The 16,266-nt window shown below is 37.7% G+C and overlaps 1 protein-coding gene across 7 annotated transcripts in view; it reads right to left on the bottom strand.

Annotated features, from left to right (window-relative positions):
• The window catches only part of FUT8 (fucosyltransferase 8), a 286,256-nt gene that overhangs the window by 57,166 nt on the left and 212,824 nt on the right, over positions 1–16,266 (bottom strand). For all 7 annotated transcript variants that reach the window (XM_090033168.1, XM_090033167.1, XM_090033165.1 and 4 more), the window contains one exon: positions 14,086–14,323. In XM_090033168.1, coding sequence (XP_089889294.1) covers positions 14,086–14,323 — 238 coding nt within the window. The remainder of the gene's footprint in view (positions 1–14,085; positions 14,324–16,266) is intronic.

Below are 16,266 nucleotides of genomic sequence, written 5' to 3'. Positions count from 1 at the left end.
CTTGTGATGGACTTTTTAGCCACATCCAAACAAGTGTGGCCATGCAGTATATGATCCTGCAGACATGTTCTATCTTCCATTGCAAAGAACTCAAAGAACACAAGTCTGAATGCTTTTGATACTATGGATACCTATATTAAAGTTGCCTCTTTACATTTATTTTTTCTATGATAAATAGATTGACCTTCTTTAGCTTATCAGTGCAAGGCAGATTTCCCGTAAGTAAAAATAATTGTTACACCTTTTGTCTGAAATCCTTACCATTTGTCATTCTTTTTCAAGTGCTAGTAACAAAGCTGAACACAGTATTCCATTCTCACTAATGTTATATGCCACAGTAATGTCCCTCTGCTACTGGTCAACGTTTCTTTGTTTATACTCTGAAGGATCTCTTAGTCAATGCACTGTCTCATATCCACCATAACTCCCCAGTCTTTTCTAAGTTACTGCTTCCCAAAAGGATTTTTTAAAATTTTCATAGAATATTCTCAAACACCATGACAATAGGCAATATTATGAAAACCTAGGTAGACAGATTTCAGTAGCTTTAATTTAAAAGTAAATAAAGATAAAGGTAGAAGAGAAGCCAGCATGACCAGACCATTTTTTAAATACTGTTTTCTCAAAGTATATTTTACTGTATCAACTAACAGGCACCTTGCTCTTAAAAACTACACATTTTACCCACACTTGAATGGAAAGGTAAGTAAAAAAACATAGATATAAAACATAAAAGCTGAGCTTGGTTCCAAGGTGTCACAAAGGACTATAAGGACAGAGGTTTGAGAGAGAGAAATATGAAACTTCAGGCAATAACGATAAAGACAGATTGTTTAATTAATTATATTATCTAAGTTTAAGATTTTTATCAGGTTAATAAAAAATATTTAATTGAATTCCTTGCTTGAATAATCCTAACCACTCTGTTAGGAATGACCTGTTATTTCAAAGTAGTGTATGATACAATCCATAAGAAATGCAGTGTGGCTGGTATACTGCAATTAATTCTGAAGAACTGGTTTTCAGGCAAAGAGTTTGTATTGTTGAGTTACTCTTTTTGATTTCTTACTGTCTGAGTAGCAGCAATAAAAGAAGACACTAATTTGCTGTATCTAGAGTTTCAAGTCTTGCACCATACATATGGAAAAAAGCTGTTTAATTTGTACCTTTATGTAGTAAAGCAAGGCTTCCGATACAATTTCTGAAAACTTTCCATAATGTAAGTCGTTTCCTAAGTGATCTTTTATCTTACTGGTTTCCAGCTCTTCCTCAATGAAGCTCACCCTAACATTCAGAACATTAATTGCTGGTTTCTCTCTATATTTCCACACAGCAATGGTATGAATATCAGTTTACTTGGTATTAGTTCACATACTTACCTAGAATGCTTTTTCCATCTGTCCTGATTTCACTTTTTTCTTCCATGTGCTTTTGATCTATTTCCTGTCCACTTTTCATTTCTAGTAACACTACAATTCCCAACCATGATTCCTTTTAACTTCTGTCTTCTACTCTAATAGAGTACCATTCACTGAATTCAACTGATTACATCAGCAATTGCACTTTATTTATTTTTAAGTTTCTGGTCCTCAGGATTGTTTAAAATGTGATCCAACTCAGCATTATACTGATTTTTCCTGAGCTTCTGCAGGTTTTCAAGATTCTGTCCGAGTCAGAAAACTGCCCAAAACAAGAATCTGGAGTGTCTCCATAAGATCCTGAAAGTAAAATGGGAAGACAAAATACTGAACACACAGGTAATGGAGCATGCAGGCCTGACACACTTAGAAACCACTATCAAGAAGAGGAGGGTGTGATGGATTGACCATGTCAAAAGAATGGGAGGAGACCATATCCCCAAGAATATTTTGTACAGTGAGATCTGAGACAGCTCTAGAAAGTGGAATCACCTTCTATGGCAGAACCATGATAAGTTCAAAGATTATATGAAGTCATTCAACATCAACATATAAAGTTGAGAGGAGTGTACAGAATCCTATCGGATCTGGAGGGAACACCTGGCAGTGGCTGCAGCTCAGTGCAAAGTGGCTTTGATCCAGAGGATGGAAGCAAAGCGAGAAAGAAGAAAGCAGTATTCTGTAAACTTGCACTCCAACTCAGACGACATATGGATTTGTGAAATTTATAACAAGGTGTGTTGCTGTCGAACTGGGTTTGTCAGCCACTAATGGATTCATCAGGCATCTGACTAGATCTCTTATGCGTACACCATAATTAGGAGGATTAACAGTTGCCTACTATGTTCTTAATTCCAAGACTCACCTCTCAGGGAGCTTCCTGCCAACACTATCCCAGTAGAGGAGGCTATGCAAGCTTAGCCAGCCAAACTGATTAGTTCCAGAGGTAAATAATGGATTATCCATTTGTTGCCAACCCCACCTTCTCTAGAAGGTGGAAGGGACTCCTGATCCACTCCTGCTGTTCTGGGGGAGAGTTGAATTCCATACAGATGCATTCATTCCCCTCCCCACCACCACCAGTCTCACCTACTGATCACCTCAATTTACATTTTAACTGACTGGCTTTCTTGGATATGTACTGCTCTCTGGCTGCTTACCTTCTTCATCCAGGAAAAGCACAGACCATCTGCAGATGCTTCCTGTGCCTGATGAAGGGTAATTGTACCCGAAAGCTTACAAATAAGAATTTTTCCAACTATCTGAGTTGCTCTAATAAAAGATATCAGAATTACCCAAAGAACCTTGTCTGTCTATGCCCTTAGACCAACATGGCTATAACCTACATTCCTGATACCACTATCCGTGTATTTCAAAGTGGGGGAGGGAGAGCTGAAAGGAGGCAAAGGGCCTATATCATGTTGTGCTGAACAGCAGTTAATCTGGCTCAGAGATAAAAATAACTGACTAGGAAAACAGGTGAGGTCTTCAGCAGAAGGGCAAGAGTGAAAACAGCAATACATTTATTCTAGTTTAGGTGCAATGTTGAGACCACCTCAGGATGGGTTGAGTTAGCCCTGAAAGCTTTACATTCATCCACCCTCTCCATGGATATTAATGCTAGTAGGAAGCCTTTTGTATTGAAAGATGAACCAAAGAACATGCCTATCTGTTAGTGAAGCCCTTGGGAGCACCAGATTTGCTGGTGAGCCACGCAAATAGGATGACCGTTGCTGTATCTTATTTGGAAAAAAAAAAATCAGACAACTTACAGAATCAAAGGAATTGGAGAAAGAGATATAGAAAAGACCTGTGATCCTAGCCACAGGAAATGCATCTTTGTTAAACAAATACACCTGGACCCTTGATTTATGTCCTGGTTGTGAAAACATTCACATAAAGATGGACCCATTCCTAGAACATCTACTAAATTTGTTGAAGAGCCACACTTTTGATCTTTGGACAGGCAGCTCCACCACTCTGTCCATGATTGTTTTTACCTGCTAGATGAAGAACCAAAAATTAGATTATATAGTCCATATGCAAGTGCCATGTCAGTGTTTTTTTTGTAAAAAGATGTAAACTGGGCCTCTTCTTGCTTGAAGGCATACAATTTTAGTTTAGGATACACTGGAGGGAATACCAGCAGCTCACTATGGAACACATAACTAATGCATAGATACAGAGCTATACTTCATAACATTCTATCAGCTATGTACTTACAACATTTCTGGCTTATACGTTAGAGGGATCTAACATCATGATTGCCACTGGAGAGAGAGTAGAAAATGATTGCCTTTTCAATCAGTGTTCCAACTAATAAAGACAATGCAGCCTACTTAGAGGCACAGTTGAAATAAGGAAAATGTACCTTTAACATGTAATTAAAGACAAAAAAAAATACCATTGTGAGTCAGAGAAATCATTCATGTAAGTTTTCAAGGCCAATTAGCTTTAGGTAAAATATCCCCAGCTGACATGCTGTACCCTGAAGCTTGAAGTGGTTTCAAAAGTCTCCTCTCTGGGTGAATTGCCCTAATACTGGAAATTATGAGATAGAATGACAAAGGATTTCTGCTAGCTGACTAGGTCATTTACACACTTAGTGTTTGGCGCACACTTTAAATTCCATCTACAGAAGTTACCCTTTGCTGAAGCAAGACTTGGATTGTTGAAGGTCAGATACCCCTGGTGGCCTAATGAATGGTATCACAGACAAGCACTTGGTAAAAATGCTGGATATCAGAGATGAACTGGAAGTGAGGACCTTGTATTAATAGCATTCAAGCCTTGCAAATAAAAAAGGCTTCCTTTTGTTGATGTGGAAATTCGCTCTTTTGAGTCAACAGATTCAAAACAGTCCTGCAGAAAAATGATAGTGGGCTAGAGCAAGCCTTTTAAAGGTATTCAGTTTTCTGAGGTCTATGACTTTTTTGGAATAAGAAAATATATTAAGTACAACACATTTTATCACTACTAGTCCAGACCCATTTAGACAGGGAGAGCTGTCTAAGAGGATTTTATACCTTCGTAAGCATTATCTTACAAGAGAAGAACCTTTGGAAAGAGATTCACAGTTTCAATTTTTAAGACCAGAATGGACCATTAAGATTATGTAGTATGACTTTCTGAATAACATGAACCATAAATAATAAAACCTCACTACCCAGTACTTTCTTCATCAAGCCCATACATTCTAATTAAGCAAGAATGCACCCAGTCTTGACTTTAAAAAAATTGCACGCAATGAAGAATACAACACATCACTCCAAAACTTCTTCCAAAGATTATTCTCATTGGGATGGCATAGATGGAGCAGAACTAGATTAGGTACCCTGCTCAACAGTCTCTAGGACACAAATGCCCCCACATTTTAAGCAACAAAAACTCATACTTGGTTACCAAATACAAATGAAGAAAGAAAAGACTGGTTCCATAACTGGTTTAAACTTTTTGAGTGCTTGGTCATATCTGCACGATGGCTGAGGAAGAAGCAGATGAAAATAAGATTGTTTCCAGATGAGGTTTAGACAGCTTTGAAAATCTTCATTTGGATTGTGAAGGTGGAACCCACCATTAAGAACAGAATCTAGAAAAAGATGTATTCCACCTTTGGAAAGCAGATATGAAGACATCTAGAATTTCTTTTGGGACAGCTGATCAAAAGTTGCTTCTTACTTTCTGCAACATACTTTTTGTGGGAAAAAAGACTTAACCTGTTGAAAGTCAGATCCTCCACTAAGATTAGGCATCACGTTTCAGTAAGAAAAGGTGTGAAACGGACTAAAACTTACTTTGTGAGTTGCATTAATAATGTGGCATTATGGCATGATAATACACTAGAAGGCTATCAGTAGGAACACTCAGATCCTTGAAATAAAGCATGTGCGTTAATGTTTACAGTATCCAGGTCTGTATTTATATTTTGGGTCTGAAAAAATAATACTACCTCTTTAGGAACACAATCTGCACAAATTATTCATAAATGTTTTGGCTTTTTATATCAATATGAATAATAAGATGCTCCATATAATTCTGAATTATCCTGTCATGGATGTTCCACAATACACAATACAGATCATTTGTGATTTTAAGATTTAAAAAATGTAAGTGCAACTGTCTTCTCTTTTCACATATGTATATAATTCTTCTCTTTAGAAAGGTAGTTTAAGGAATTAATTAAGAAATGAAGGAAGAAAATAAAATTGTAGTAGAATATAAGAAAACTACACACACACACACACACACACACACACACACACACATACACACAACATAGTACTTAGTCTTGTGACGCACTGGAGTTGAAAACCCAACCACTTGCATATCAAATTCATAAGAACAATGATAATTCATGGAATAGAAGTCAAGGGAAATAGCCAAATATTCTTTGCAGAGAGCAAAACCATGACAGATGTAGTTAATTTATTGCTAACTGATTAATGTTAAACAGCTTATTACAATTGATTCTATCCCCTTAATCTTAGAAGCCTGTTAATATTTTTTAGAAATATAAACACACTATTAATGTACATAAATAGAAAAAGACTGCAACCATAGTGTTTTAAACACTAAAATCCTATTAATACACATATACACACCTCTTAATTCGTCTGTAAATAGGTTACTATCTAAATTGGTTCAGTCACAATGGGCTTTACAAACCTTAAAATAATTGCCAATCTAAATTAAATAAAGGTGTCCAAAAGGAATAGTCTAATTCATTAGGATGAAGATAAATGCACAATTTTAAAAGTATTTGTAGTTATAGGAAGAAGAATAGTTTAATACACTCTAATTGTCACTGGCTGTAAATTATAATAAAATGATGCTTAAAAATACTGTACAAAGAATACAAATAACTACAGAAAAATAGATTTTATACATCAGTGAAAGTGTTATCTTTGTGTAGCTTTTGAAAAGAATATTTTGTCTACATGACATAGGTACTTAATAAACATTACTGCTAAAATTGTAAAATATAATTCATATTTACAACTTTGTATACAAGTAATACATATGGGAAGCTGTTTAAAGGGAGTGGGGAATTTGAAATTTCAATTAATACTTGTATGTGAGCCCTTTGAGTCCAGATGATTAAAAAAAACAGATATTCCAATACAATTTTCAAAACCATTAACATGTCTTTCAAACCAGATGACACTGGTATAGTTTTACATATAATCACATGCTACTTTTCTTTGGTTTGCTAAATTTCAGTCTTATAAATTCTTAGTTGTGAAAAGGCCACAGACAAATAGAAAAACGAAGAAATAATATCACAAAATCTGAAGCAAAAAAATTACCACACAGATTTCTGACAATCCAGTGGGATTATCTTTCAGATTCAGTGGTAATTAAGCATCCACTGAAGATTCATATTAAAGTCAAAACTGAAATCAGTCAAACAAATGAATCATCTGTGCCATTATTAGAATATGAAATTGTCTACCAGGTGAGGGTTAGTCCTTAAAGATCTGTTTTTACTATTTGAATTAGTTACAATGCCAAATCCCTGAAGCTAACTGGTGACCCTGGTTAATGACAGCAGACTTAAGTACATGGTGAGAAGCATACAACATGCCACCCTGGAACTATTTTCAATGGAGCTTAATTCATAAAGGAACAATAATTTAAAATGGAAAAAAAAAATCTGTACAAAGCTACAGGAAATGTAGCATGCATTTAGGTAGCAAGAATCAAATTGTACATCTATCAAACAAATGAAAATATAATTACAAATAAGATTCTAAACTGGAAGCGCAAAATGCAGCCTTTTTTAAAATGCGGGGGCATGTACATATGAATCCACAAAATACATCATTATATACATTACAATGAAATACAGGAAGAAGGGCTAGTTGCATACTTATTATTAATATTGCTCAACCCATTTCATCAGAAAGCCCTACCTGGAGTTTCTTATAACTTTGCCAAACTTTGTTGTTGACATTTTTTGATCAGGTATGTTTAGCTCAAGCTAATAATTTTTGGAAAAGAAACAGGCAAAATTACTCAATATGTTTCTTAAACAAAGCTAGGTAAAAAATACATTTTTTCTCCCATGTTAAAAAATTCTGGCACTCTTTGTTTTAGGAGTACTATCATCCCCGGGCTTTGGAGAAAGGATTGACAATTTTACAGGGGTGACCTTTATGCGACAGAGGTGTACTCTACTATTCCTGTGAACATTCACCAAAATGGGCCAAATTAAAATATTCAAGCTTCACAATTCATACAATCATAGAAAATTACAGTTGGAAGGGACCTCAGGAGGTCATCTCATCCAACCCCCTGGCTGAAAGCAGGACCATCCCCACTTAGATCATCCCACCCAAAGCTTTGTCTAGCCAGGTCTTAAAAACTTCCAAGAAGAAAGATTCCACCACCTCTCTGGGTAACCTGTTCCAGTATCTTACTGCTCTTCTAGTGAGAAAAATTTTCCTAATATCTAATTTAAACTTCCCTTACTACAACTTGATACCATTGCTCCTTGTTCTGTCATCTGCCACCACTGAGAACAGCCTAGTTCCATCCTCTTTTGATCCCCCTTCAGGTAGCTGAGAGTTACTATTAAAAATCCCTTCTCATTGTCCTCTTCTCTAAACTAAATAATCCCAGTTCCCTCAATCTTTCCACGTAAGTCATGTTCTCCAGCCCCCTCACCATTTTTGTTGCTCTCTACTGGACTCTCCAATTTGTCCTCATCCTTTCTGTATTGGGAGGCCCAAAACTGAACACAATACTCCAGATGTGGCCTCACCAGTGCTGAATAGAAGGGAGTAAACACTTCCCTTAATCTACTGGCAACACTCCTATCAATGCATCCCAGTATGCCTTTTAGCTTTCTTTGCAACAAAGGCACGCTACTGGCTCATATTCAGTAGGGGTGTGCAAAGCGTGCCCTACTGGATTTGGATTTGGCCCGAATCAGCAACAGTGATTTGATTCATTGATTTAGATGACTGTCCCTGATTCAATTCGGCCGAATCTGAAGATTCAATGCTGATTCAGAGAATCAGCAATTCGGACATAGACACAGCTTTAAATGTTTTTTCTATATACCTCTAGGTACCAGTGCGGCTCATGAATGCTGTGATGGTGGGGCAGACGGAGCGTCCCACAGGAGTGCAGGGGGGCCCCCCAAGTGCTCGGCAGCAAACCCGTAAAGTGGACCAGAACTACTTCCAGTCCTCTTCTGGATCCACTGGGGAGCATGCTGGGCCCCCCCCTCCCCCCAGCTCGGCAACCAGCTGTGGGGGGACCCTGGGTGTCCCTCCTGACCCAGGAGGCACCAGTCACCAAGCTGGGGGGGCATAGGGGCCCCCACTACACTCCCTGAAGGACCTGGAAGTGGACTGGAAGTGCTTCTGGCCTACTTCCAGGTCTGCTGCCAAACACACTGGGGACCCCCCCACACTCCTGTGGGATGCTCCATGCACCCTAGCATCGCAGCATTCACAAGCCACCTGCTACCTAGAGGTATGTAGTAAAAACATTTAAAGCTGTCTCTACGTCTGAATCTCTGAATCTTTCCATTCCTCTCCGAATCAATTTGGAGAGATTAAAGGGTCCTCTGATTCAATTCAGATTCGGAAATTCAGCCACTGAATCAGGCTGAATCTCCACCAGATCAAATCAGGGACCAAAGCATCATACAGCCCTAATATTCAGCTGTCTACTGTAACCCACATGTCCTTTTTCTGCAGAGCTGCTGTCAGCCAGTCAGCTCCCAGCCTATACTGATGCATGGAATTGTTCCATCCTAAATGCTGGATTTTGCACTTGTCCTTACTGAACCTCATGATATTTCTTTTGGCCCAATTCACCAGTTTCTCTAGGTCACCCTGAATCCTCACCCTACTCTCCGGTATTCTCACTTCTCAGGAAAGACAACTTGGATTTCAGCAGCTACAACTGCAACTGCTGTGGTCCATAGTAGGTCTATGAACAGGCAGCTTGGAAGAGGAAGTTGCCCGATTCAAACGTGTGTGCGTCTGTGGGTAGGGAGGCTGGAGAAGAAGGGAAGATAAGTTCTGCAGGGTACAAGAAGAATAAAATGGGAATAGGAACTAGGACAATGGGCAAAAACTGAGTCTGAAGTCTGTCAGAGGGGGATACTGAGAAACAGTTTGGGAATCCATGAGTGCCTGAGCAAGCTGGGAAGGGAAATGATAGGGAATGAGACTGAGATTAAATAAGGAATTAGCTAAAGGCTGAATAGGATTGTCAAAATCTTTTATGACAAAAAACAGGAGACACTCTATAAGAGAAGCTTTCTAAACCAGAAGTGGCAGATGCCCTTTAATATTTTAGAAATATACAAAAATAAAATGAAACAAAATTAAACTGGGTATTTAAGCTATTACATTATCATAACATATAAATTATATAAGTCAATGTATGCTATTTAATGGAGGCTTCTTTTTCCCCCTGAGAAGGAAGAGTTGTATACTAAGAAAAAAACACTTAGAAATGTTAAATTTCTTTACTATTTAGGCTAGTTTTAATACAAATATTTGAATGAAATATTTCAGAGAGAAACAATGTAATTTTCCACAAAAGCAAAATTCTGAGTTTCACCTAATTCTTGTCACAAATTCATGATGTAACTTCTGCTTTCCACTCTCTCTCACCTCCCTTCAATTCCTACTCTCTTCCTTCCTTTTTTCACCTGGAAAGACTGGAGTTATTTACAATATAAAGAAGAAAATTAAGAAAAGACATGATAAAAGCATACACAATTGTAAAGACATTGAGAAGTTAGAACAGGAAGTTTTATTTACCCCATTTTGGAATAAGAAATGGAGAACAGTCAATTAAACAGGAGGGTGGCAAATTCAAAACTGACAAAAGAGGGTTTTTTGTTTGTTTGTTTACACAATACACCATTAGTTTGTGAAGCTCATCACCAAAGAATATCATGAGAAAAAGATCTTAGCAGGATTCAAATAGGACTAGATATTTATGGGAATAATAATATAAATTGTAATAACAAGTATTTAAAAATTGTTGAATAAATTAAACCATCATGGTTAAAAGCATAAGCCAAAAAAAAACCAAAAACCAAAAATAAAAGCAATTCAGCATTGTTAGTAGGTAACTTTCCTAGGCCAGAATCTCTGCATGGCCATTGTTGCTCATCCTGCCAAATTATAAAAGATTCCTTCTTCTAAAGAAGCTGTTTCTGGCCAAGGGTGGTAATTATGGTGATGATACAATACTAAACTAGGCTGATAATTAGTCTTATTCAATAGGACTATTCCTCTATGTGACACCCTGTGTTCCCTGATCTCTTCAAAGTTAGTATAATAAGCAACAATGGCCATGCAGAGGTATTTAGAACAAGGATTCAAAACATTTCTTTATACTCACAAGAAAATAAAAAACTGATTTCCTAGACCAATTAATTTGTTTCATTTTTCAAGGAACATGCTGTTTCCTACTTGCTGTATAGTCCTTTATGTCTCACTCTGGCAAGGTAATAGGCACCATATTTAAAGCCCATTGAAATCCAGCAAAATGGACAAGAGATGAAAAAATGGCCTTGTAGACAGAATATTTTCAAAAAAGAAAAGGACCCGAAAAATCTTTTCCACAGATAGAATAGGAAGAACAAAGACATCTGGCTGAAATTTACCCCTGTACAGAGTACCAGCTTTAAGCTAATGCACCATTTAAATCCTATGCATGCCTAGACTGAGAAAAGCCACTTGCTGGACTTCTGGAGAGGCAAATTTTACCCTTTTATACATTTTCTGCAAACTACAATCTGCCTCACCAACTTAATTATCCGTTAGGTTAACTACCTGCAAAAATCTTTAAATGTTACTAAGTAAAACATGAAAAGAAAGTGCTCATGTCCAAAAGATTCTCTCAAGAAATTGCTACAGAAAGTAAAATAGTCACTCGTTTCATGCCTTCCATAGTATCAGTGCTATGAAGGTGAATAACACAATAGTCTCACAAAACTAACAAAATCTTTGTTGTATGTATAGTGCCTATAATAGCATCAAACTGATGATGAAAATAATTAAGAAAACTTAGCAAGCATGTAATTAGTGTGTGCAAGGGCAATGAAGTCTGAGAACTTGAAACTCTTGTAGAACAGGCATTTTATTATGGCCTATAAAAGAGTTCTCAGAACCAGAAATTCATTAGTCTGGACGGCACTACTGGGTTGATCGAAAGTGCCAGTGCGCCTGGGCTAGGGACAGAAATTATACATAAACTGATTATTGATGGGAAATCAGTTCAAATATGTAATACAACAGAAATTTTAACTTCATTTTGAAGTTAATTTTGGAACTGCTTTCAAAATGACCAAAACTGGTTTAAAATAAACCTGGATGGATACACTATCAGACTTAATGGATTTAGGTTAAATCAGTTTATCAAACTTCTGTACCACATCCCCTCCAGTGTCAAGTTAACTCAGTCCCACAGCATCCCAGGATGCCATGCACCTCCCCTGCAATCCTCCCCCCCCCCCTCACAGGGTGGGCAGGCTAACTTTGGCCCAAGCTATCTGCTCCAGTTGAGCAGGGAGGCATGCCTGGATTCTGGTCTGGGCCACTGCAGGCATGTGGCTGGCATTTCCAGAATCAAAAGTGAATGTCTGATCACTTGTTTAACAGTTGAATCTACGCAGCTTAGACTAACCGGAGAAGATTGAATTGATTCAGCCTCAGGCTTCTGGACTGTCTGTACTTAGGCCTGGAGGCAATTCACTGATGAAATAAAGTTAAACAGCTTAAAAATTATGCCACTAGTCCAGTAAATAACTTGTGATGCTTATTAAACTAAAGGAACTCATATTTCTATTAATAAGAAAGCAATAGTATTTTTGTTCCTCTAACACTAACTACATCAGAGACGAGAGGAAAGAAGAATTGAGGATGAGCTGATTGTGACAGATTCTGGCTGGTGAACAGTTTAGGGGAAAAAGGGGGCTGGAGGTTCCCTATTCTGTAGGTGAGCCCACTGAACAGTACCTATATAAGAAACCATCTGTTTCAAAAGGCTTTAGAAAACAGGGCAGTCATCTAGGTAGGGGAAACAGATCTGAGTGGCACTTGAGGAAGACACAGGGCTAATCTGTGGTATGCCTGCAAAAAAAGTTAACTCCCACTGGTCCAGGAAATGAGGGTTAACACTAGACTTCCTTTGCCTCTCTCAAGTATGAAGCACCATTAGGTTCATTGTCTGATTGTCACCAGTTGCCCTGTCTTCACCAAAATCACTAGGTGGAACAACTTTAAATTCTAAATATCCCACTTGAACATATTTATTTTGACTAGGTTTATCAACTTCTTACCCACCTAATTACCTGCTTGCACACTGCAAAATAAGGACAATAATTGGCAACAATATGGTATACGTTATTTTGCCTTTCCCTTTGTAATAATCAATTATTCCCCTTTGGAGAATATATGCATTGAGACTAAGACTACTGATGTTACCATATTCACTTATTTGCTTTATCAGAATAGTTAACTATTCTCTTTTGATCTATACTCACTTCTTTTAAAGGATGAAGTGGGCCAGTTTCCAAACTCTCACCTGCAATTATTTCTAATATTTCCAAGCTCATATATGTTGACAACACATTAAAGCTTTAAACATAACAGACTTTAGAAATATTTTTACAACAGAAAAGAAACATTTTCTGAAACCTTTTAAATACTTTCAAGAGTTGACAATACATCGCATGTGATTCTTAGACAATAAGATTTCAAAATTACTGCCACTGTTTATTCTACATTTTGAGGAAAAGCCTGAAATCTCTCTAGGCATCTGTAATTCTACTGTTACCACTTCCATATTTATGTGATAGAATGTCATATCTACATAAAGATATGGAAAAATGCCCAAATTGCAAGCTAGCATGATTTTGAAGTTTTTCTTTCAGCTATATTCACAGTTTTCCTAAGTGTTGACTGTGTGGATGCTACTAAAAAAGTGATTACCTTCTCTAGCTTCTTTAGGTACCTATGAGATTACATATTACTTTCTAACAACCGAATTTCCTTGTTCTTCCTATAAGCATCAGATTCAATAAAGTAGGAAAATTAATTTATTTAAATACTATTATATAACAAATAATATATTTACCTTTATGAGTACTATATTTTACAGTGTAATACACATATATATATAGAACTTAAAATCAGAGTTTATGAGTAATATTTAAAATATGATTCATATTAAGAATTTTTTTACATTTTATTATGACTTTTGCTCATATGTGAATACTTATTGAACACCACTTTCTATTTCCTTTTAGTCTGTCCATTTTAATTTCAAGTTTACTTCAGCTTGTTTGTATATTTTAATATCTGTCCCTATTTACTACTCTGTTCCCATCCTTCCTCCCCCACAAATAAGCTGTATATCAAACCCCAGGTAACTTGGCATATTATTCACGAGTTATGATTGAGATTTGAAACTGCTTTTGCATAAAGAACTTCTACAAAGTTATTAGAATCTTCTTACAGAGGATACCAACATTGTAGCACAATATGCAAATGGAAAAGGATGCTGATCCTTTTGCGATCATACTTATTTATTATTCAATATTTAATACAGTTGCAAAAGAGTTAATGATATAATACAGTAATGCAGACACTTCAAAACAGAAAGAAAGTTTTCGTTCAGCAAGTCTTACCTGACCAGTGTCCGGTGGTAGTGCCCGATCTGTCAGTACATGTCTCACTTACAGGCCTAAATACAGTCTCCCAGCCACCAGTAGCATAGCGCCAATTCTGAGACTCCAAAATGAGTGTTCTTTGAGTGCCATAGGCAATCATGAAGCAGTAGACTACATGATGAAGTTGACAGCCATAACCACAGCCTTTGTTGATATTACACACAAGTTTCTTGGCTTTGCTGCAGTCCTTGGGGTTCTATGAGTAAGGATGAAGAAGAAAAGTTGAAGCTATACATAAAGGTATATTTTGCTGAGAGAACAAATGACAAATATCATAAATCACATGTGTCATGCTGTTACAATATATCGCACATTAAAATGAAAGAGCAGGCTTCAGCTCTATAAAAATTTTATGTGCATGCTTTGCAGTGAACATGAGCAGTTAGTGCACAATATTTCACTACCCTAATGTAAAATAAAATACCTTCAAGATTTTAAATTACTTTCTCATTTCTAATTCTGTCAGAATATGGTAACATTTGGTCTCGGTGCTCATATTTAATCACCATGGCTCTAAGTGTAGAAATGCTCTTTCTTGATTTCCTTTGGCTCTTTTCCAACTTTGTCAGTTGCCTTTCAACGAACATGCATGAATGATCTAAAAAAGAACATTTCAGCCTGTCTAGAGAATAAAATAAACTTATTAATGTAATACTGTATTATTTCCCATGCTAGCTTACCAACACAGAACACACTACATGACTAAACAAAATGGTAAAAGTCATGTTAATTAGGATTATATTGCTGAAACAATTTTCAGTCGGGTAAAACCAAGACATCAGGTTCTGTTGTTAGGGAATACTCCTGATCCACAAATGCCATGCAAGCATGGACAGATGGGTTCCAGATATAGCCACTTGTAAGATTTTAAAAAGTTTAATTCATATCTGTAGGAGATATGCTTAGCAACATTTTTGTCTTTATAGCACCTACTCTACATTTGCCTAGGTTTCAAATTCAGTCTATGGCCATAGACCATAGATGGAAATTTTCCACCTCTAGAAATGTTTCCAAGAAAGGGAGCAGTACAGGTGTTCAATTTGCAATTGCCTTCTCTCCCCTGCTCCTTGTGCCTTTCCAAGACCATGTGATTCAAGGACTCTGGTGTGAGGAGTAGGTGGGGAGCCAGGAACAGCTGGCTGATCCTCAGCTCACACTCGCTCAGGAGCCAAGCAGAGGAGCAGCCTAAATACCTCTCCCCCACTTCTCAAATTGGGGATGCTGGTCTGGGAAGCAGTGGACAGCTGCTCCTCCACACTTCTCCAAGTCTACCTCCACACTTTCTTCAAACTGGAGTAATCCTGACCTGGAGAAGGCACAGGAGTGTTTCCCCACCATTCAACTCTTCCCAGGACTGGAAGGAGGTGAGGCAAGCAGCTGCTCCCCATGCCTCCCTAGGACTGGGGTGACCCTGGAGCATCTGGTCCCTCTTGGTGGCCCCCTGGAGGAGAAAAGCAGTGGGGAAATGTATAGGTATTCATTCTCCCAGGAGAAAGTCTCCCCAGAGTAACCTCTACCAGGTTGGAGAAGGGGCATTTTTCTCCCAGAACTGCCATTTCATTTTGCAACAAACTGTGTGAGTTAGCATAAGCTTGTGGTTTCTACCAAGAGAGCTACAATTCTTCTAACAGAAACAGCTGCTGCAGATGTGGAACCCCCCCCTCCAGCAGTGTTTTACTTTAAATGTGGTGCACTCCAGCATCAAACCCAGCCCACCATGCCCAAAAGAGGCATCACAATAGTTGGTCTTGGCTTCTCCAACATCTGTGTCCATAGTTTGGACACATTAGTGGGGAATTTTTGGCATTTTTATCCAATAGATGACTGAATCAGCTATTAGACAGAAGCATCAATAAGCCCCGCTGAAGTGCCCAATCTGTAGAGACACTGCAGAAATGGGTTGATGTGCTGCTGCTTCCACTAAAGTACTTTTTATTCCCCCAAGTCTGTCAGCATCCATAATGCCTGCATGACCTCAAATACTGGAGCCCACAGACACAATGGATCTATCCTTGGAAAGCCATGTATACCAAATAGTTAAGATGGTATTCTAATCACTTCAGGAGAGAGACCCTATATAAGCTCTGTGGTGACTGAAAACACACAATGTCTTAATCTTCGTTAAAGCTTCAACGAAAG

The sequence above is a fragment of the Crocodylus siamensis genome, chromosome 2 (assembly GCF_052110815.1).
Source record: "Crocodylus siamensis isolate JL-2025a chromosome 2, ASM5211081v1, whole genome shotgun sequence".
In the NCBI taxonomy this organism is placed as follows: domain Eukaryota; kingdom Metazoa; phylum Chordata; order Crocodylia; family Crocodylidae; genus Crocodylus; species Crocodylus siamensis.
The sequence above is the reverse complement of the archived record's forward strand: the minus strand, read 5'-3'. Positions and strand labels throughout refer to the sequence as shown.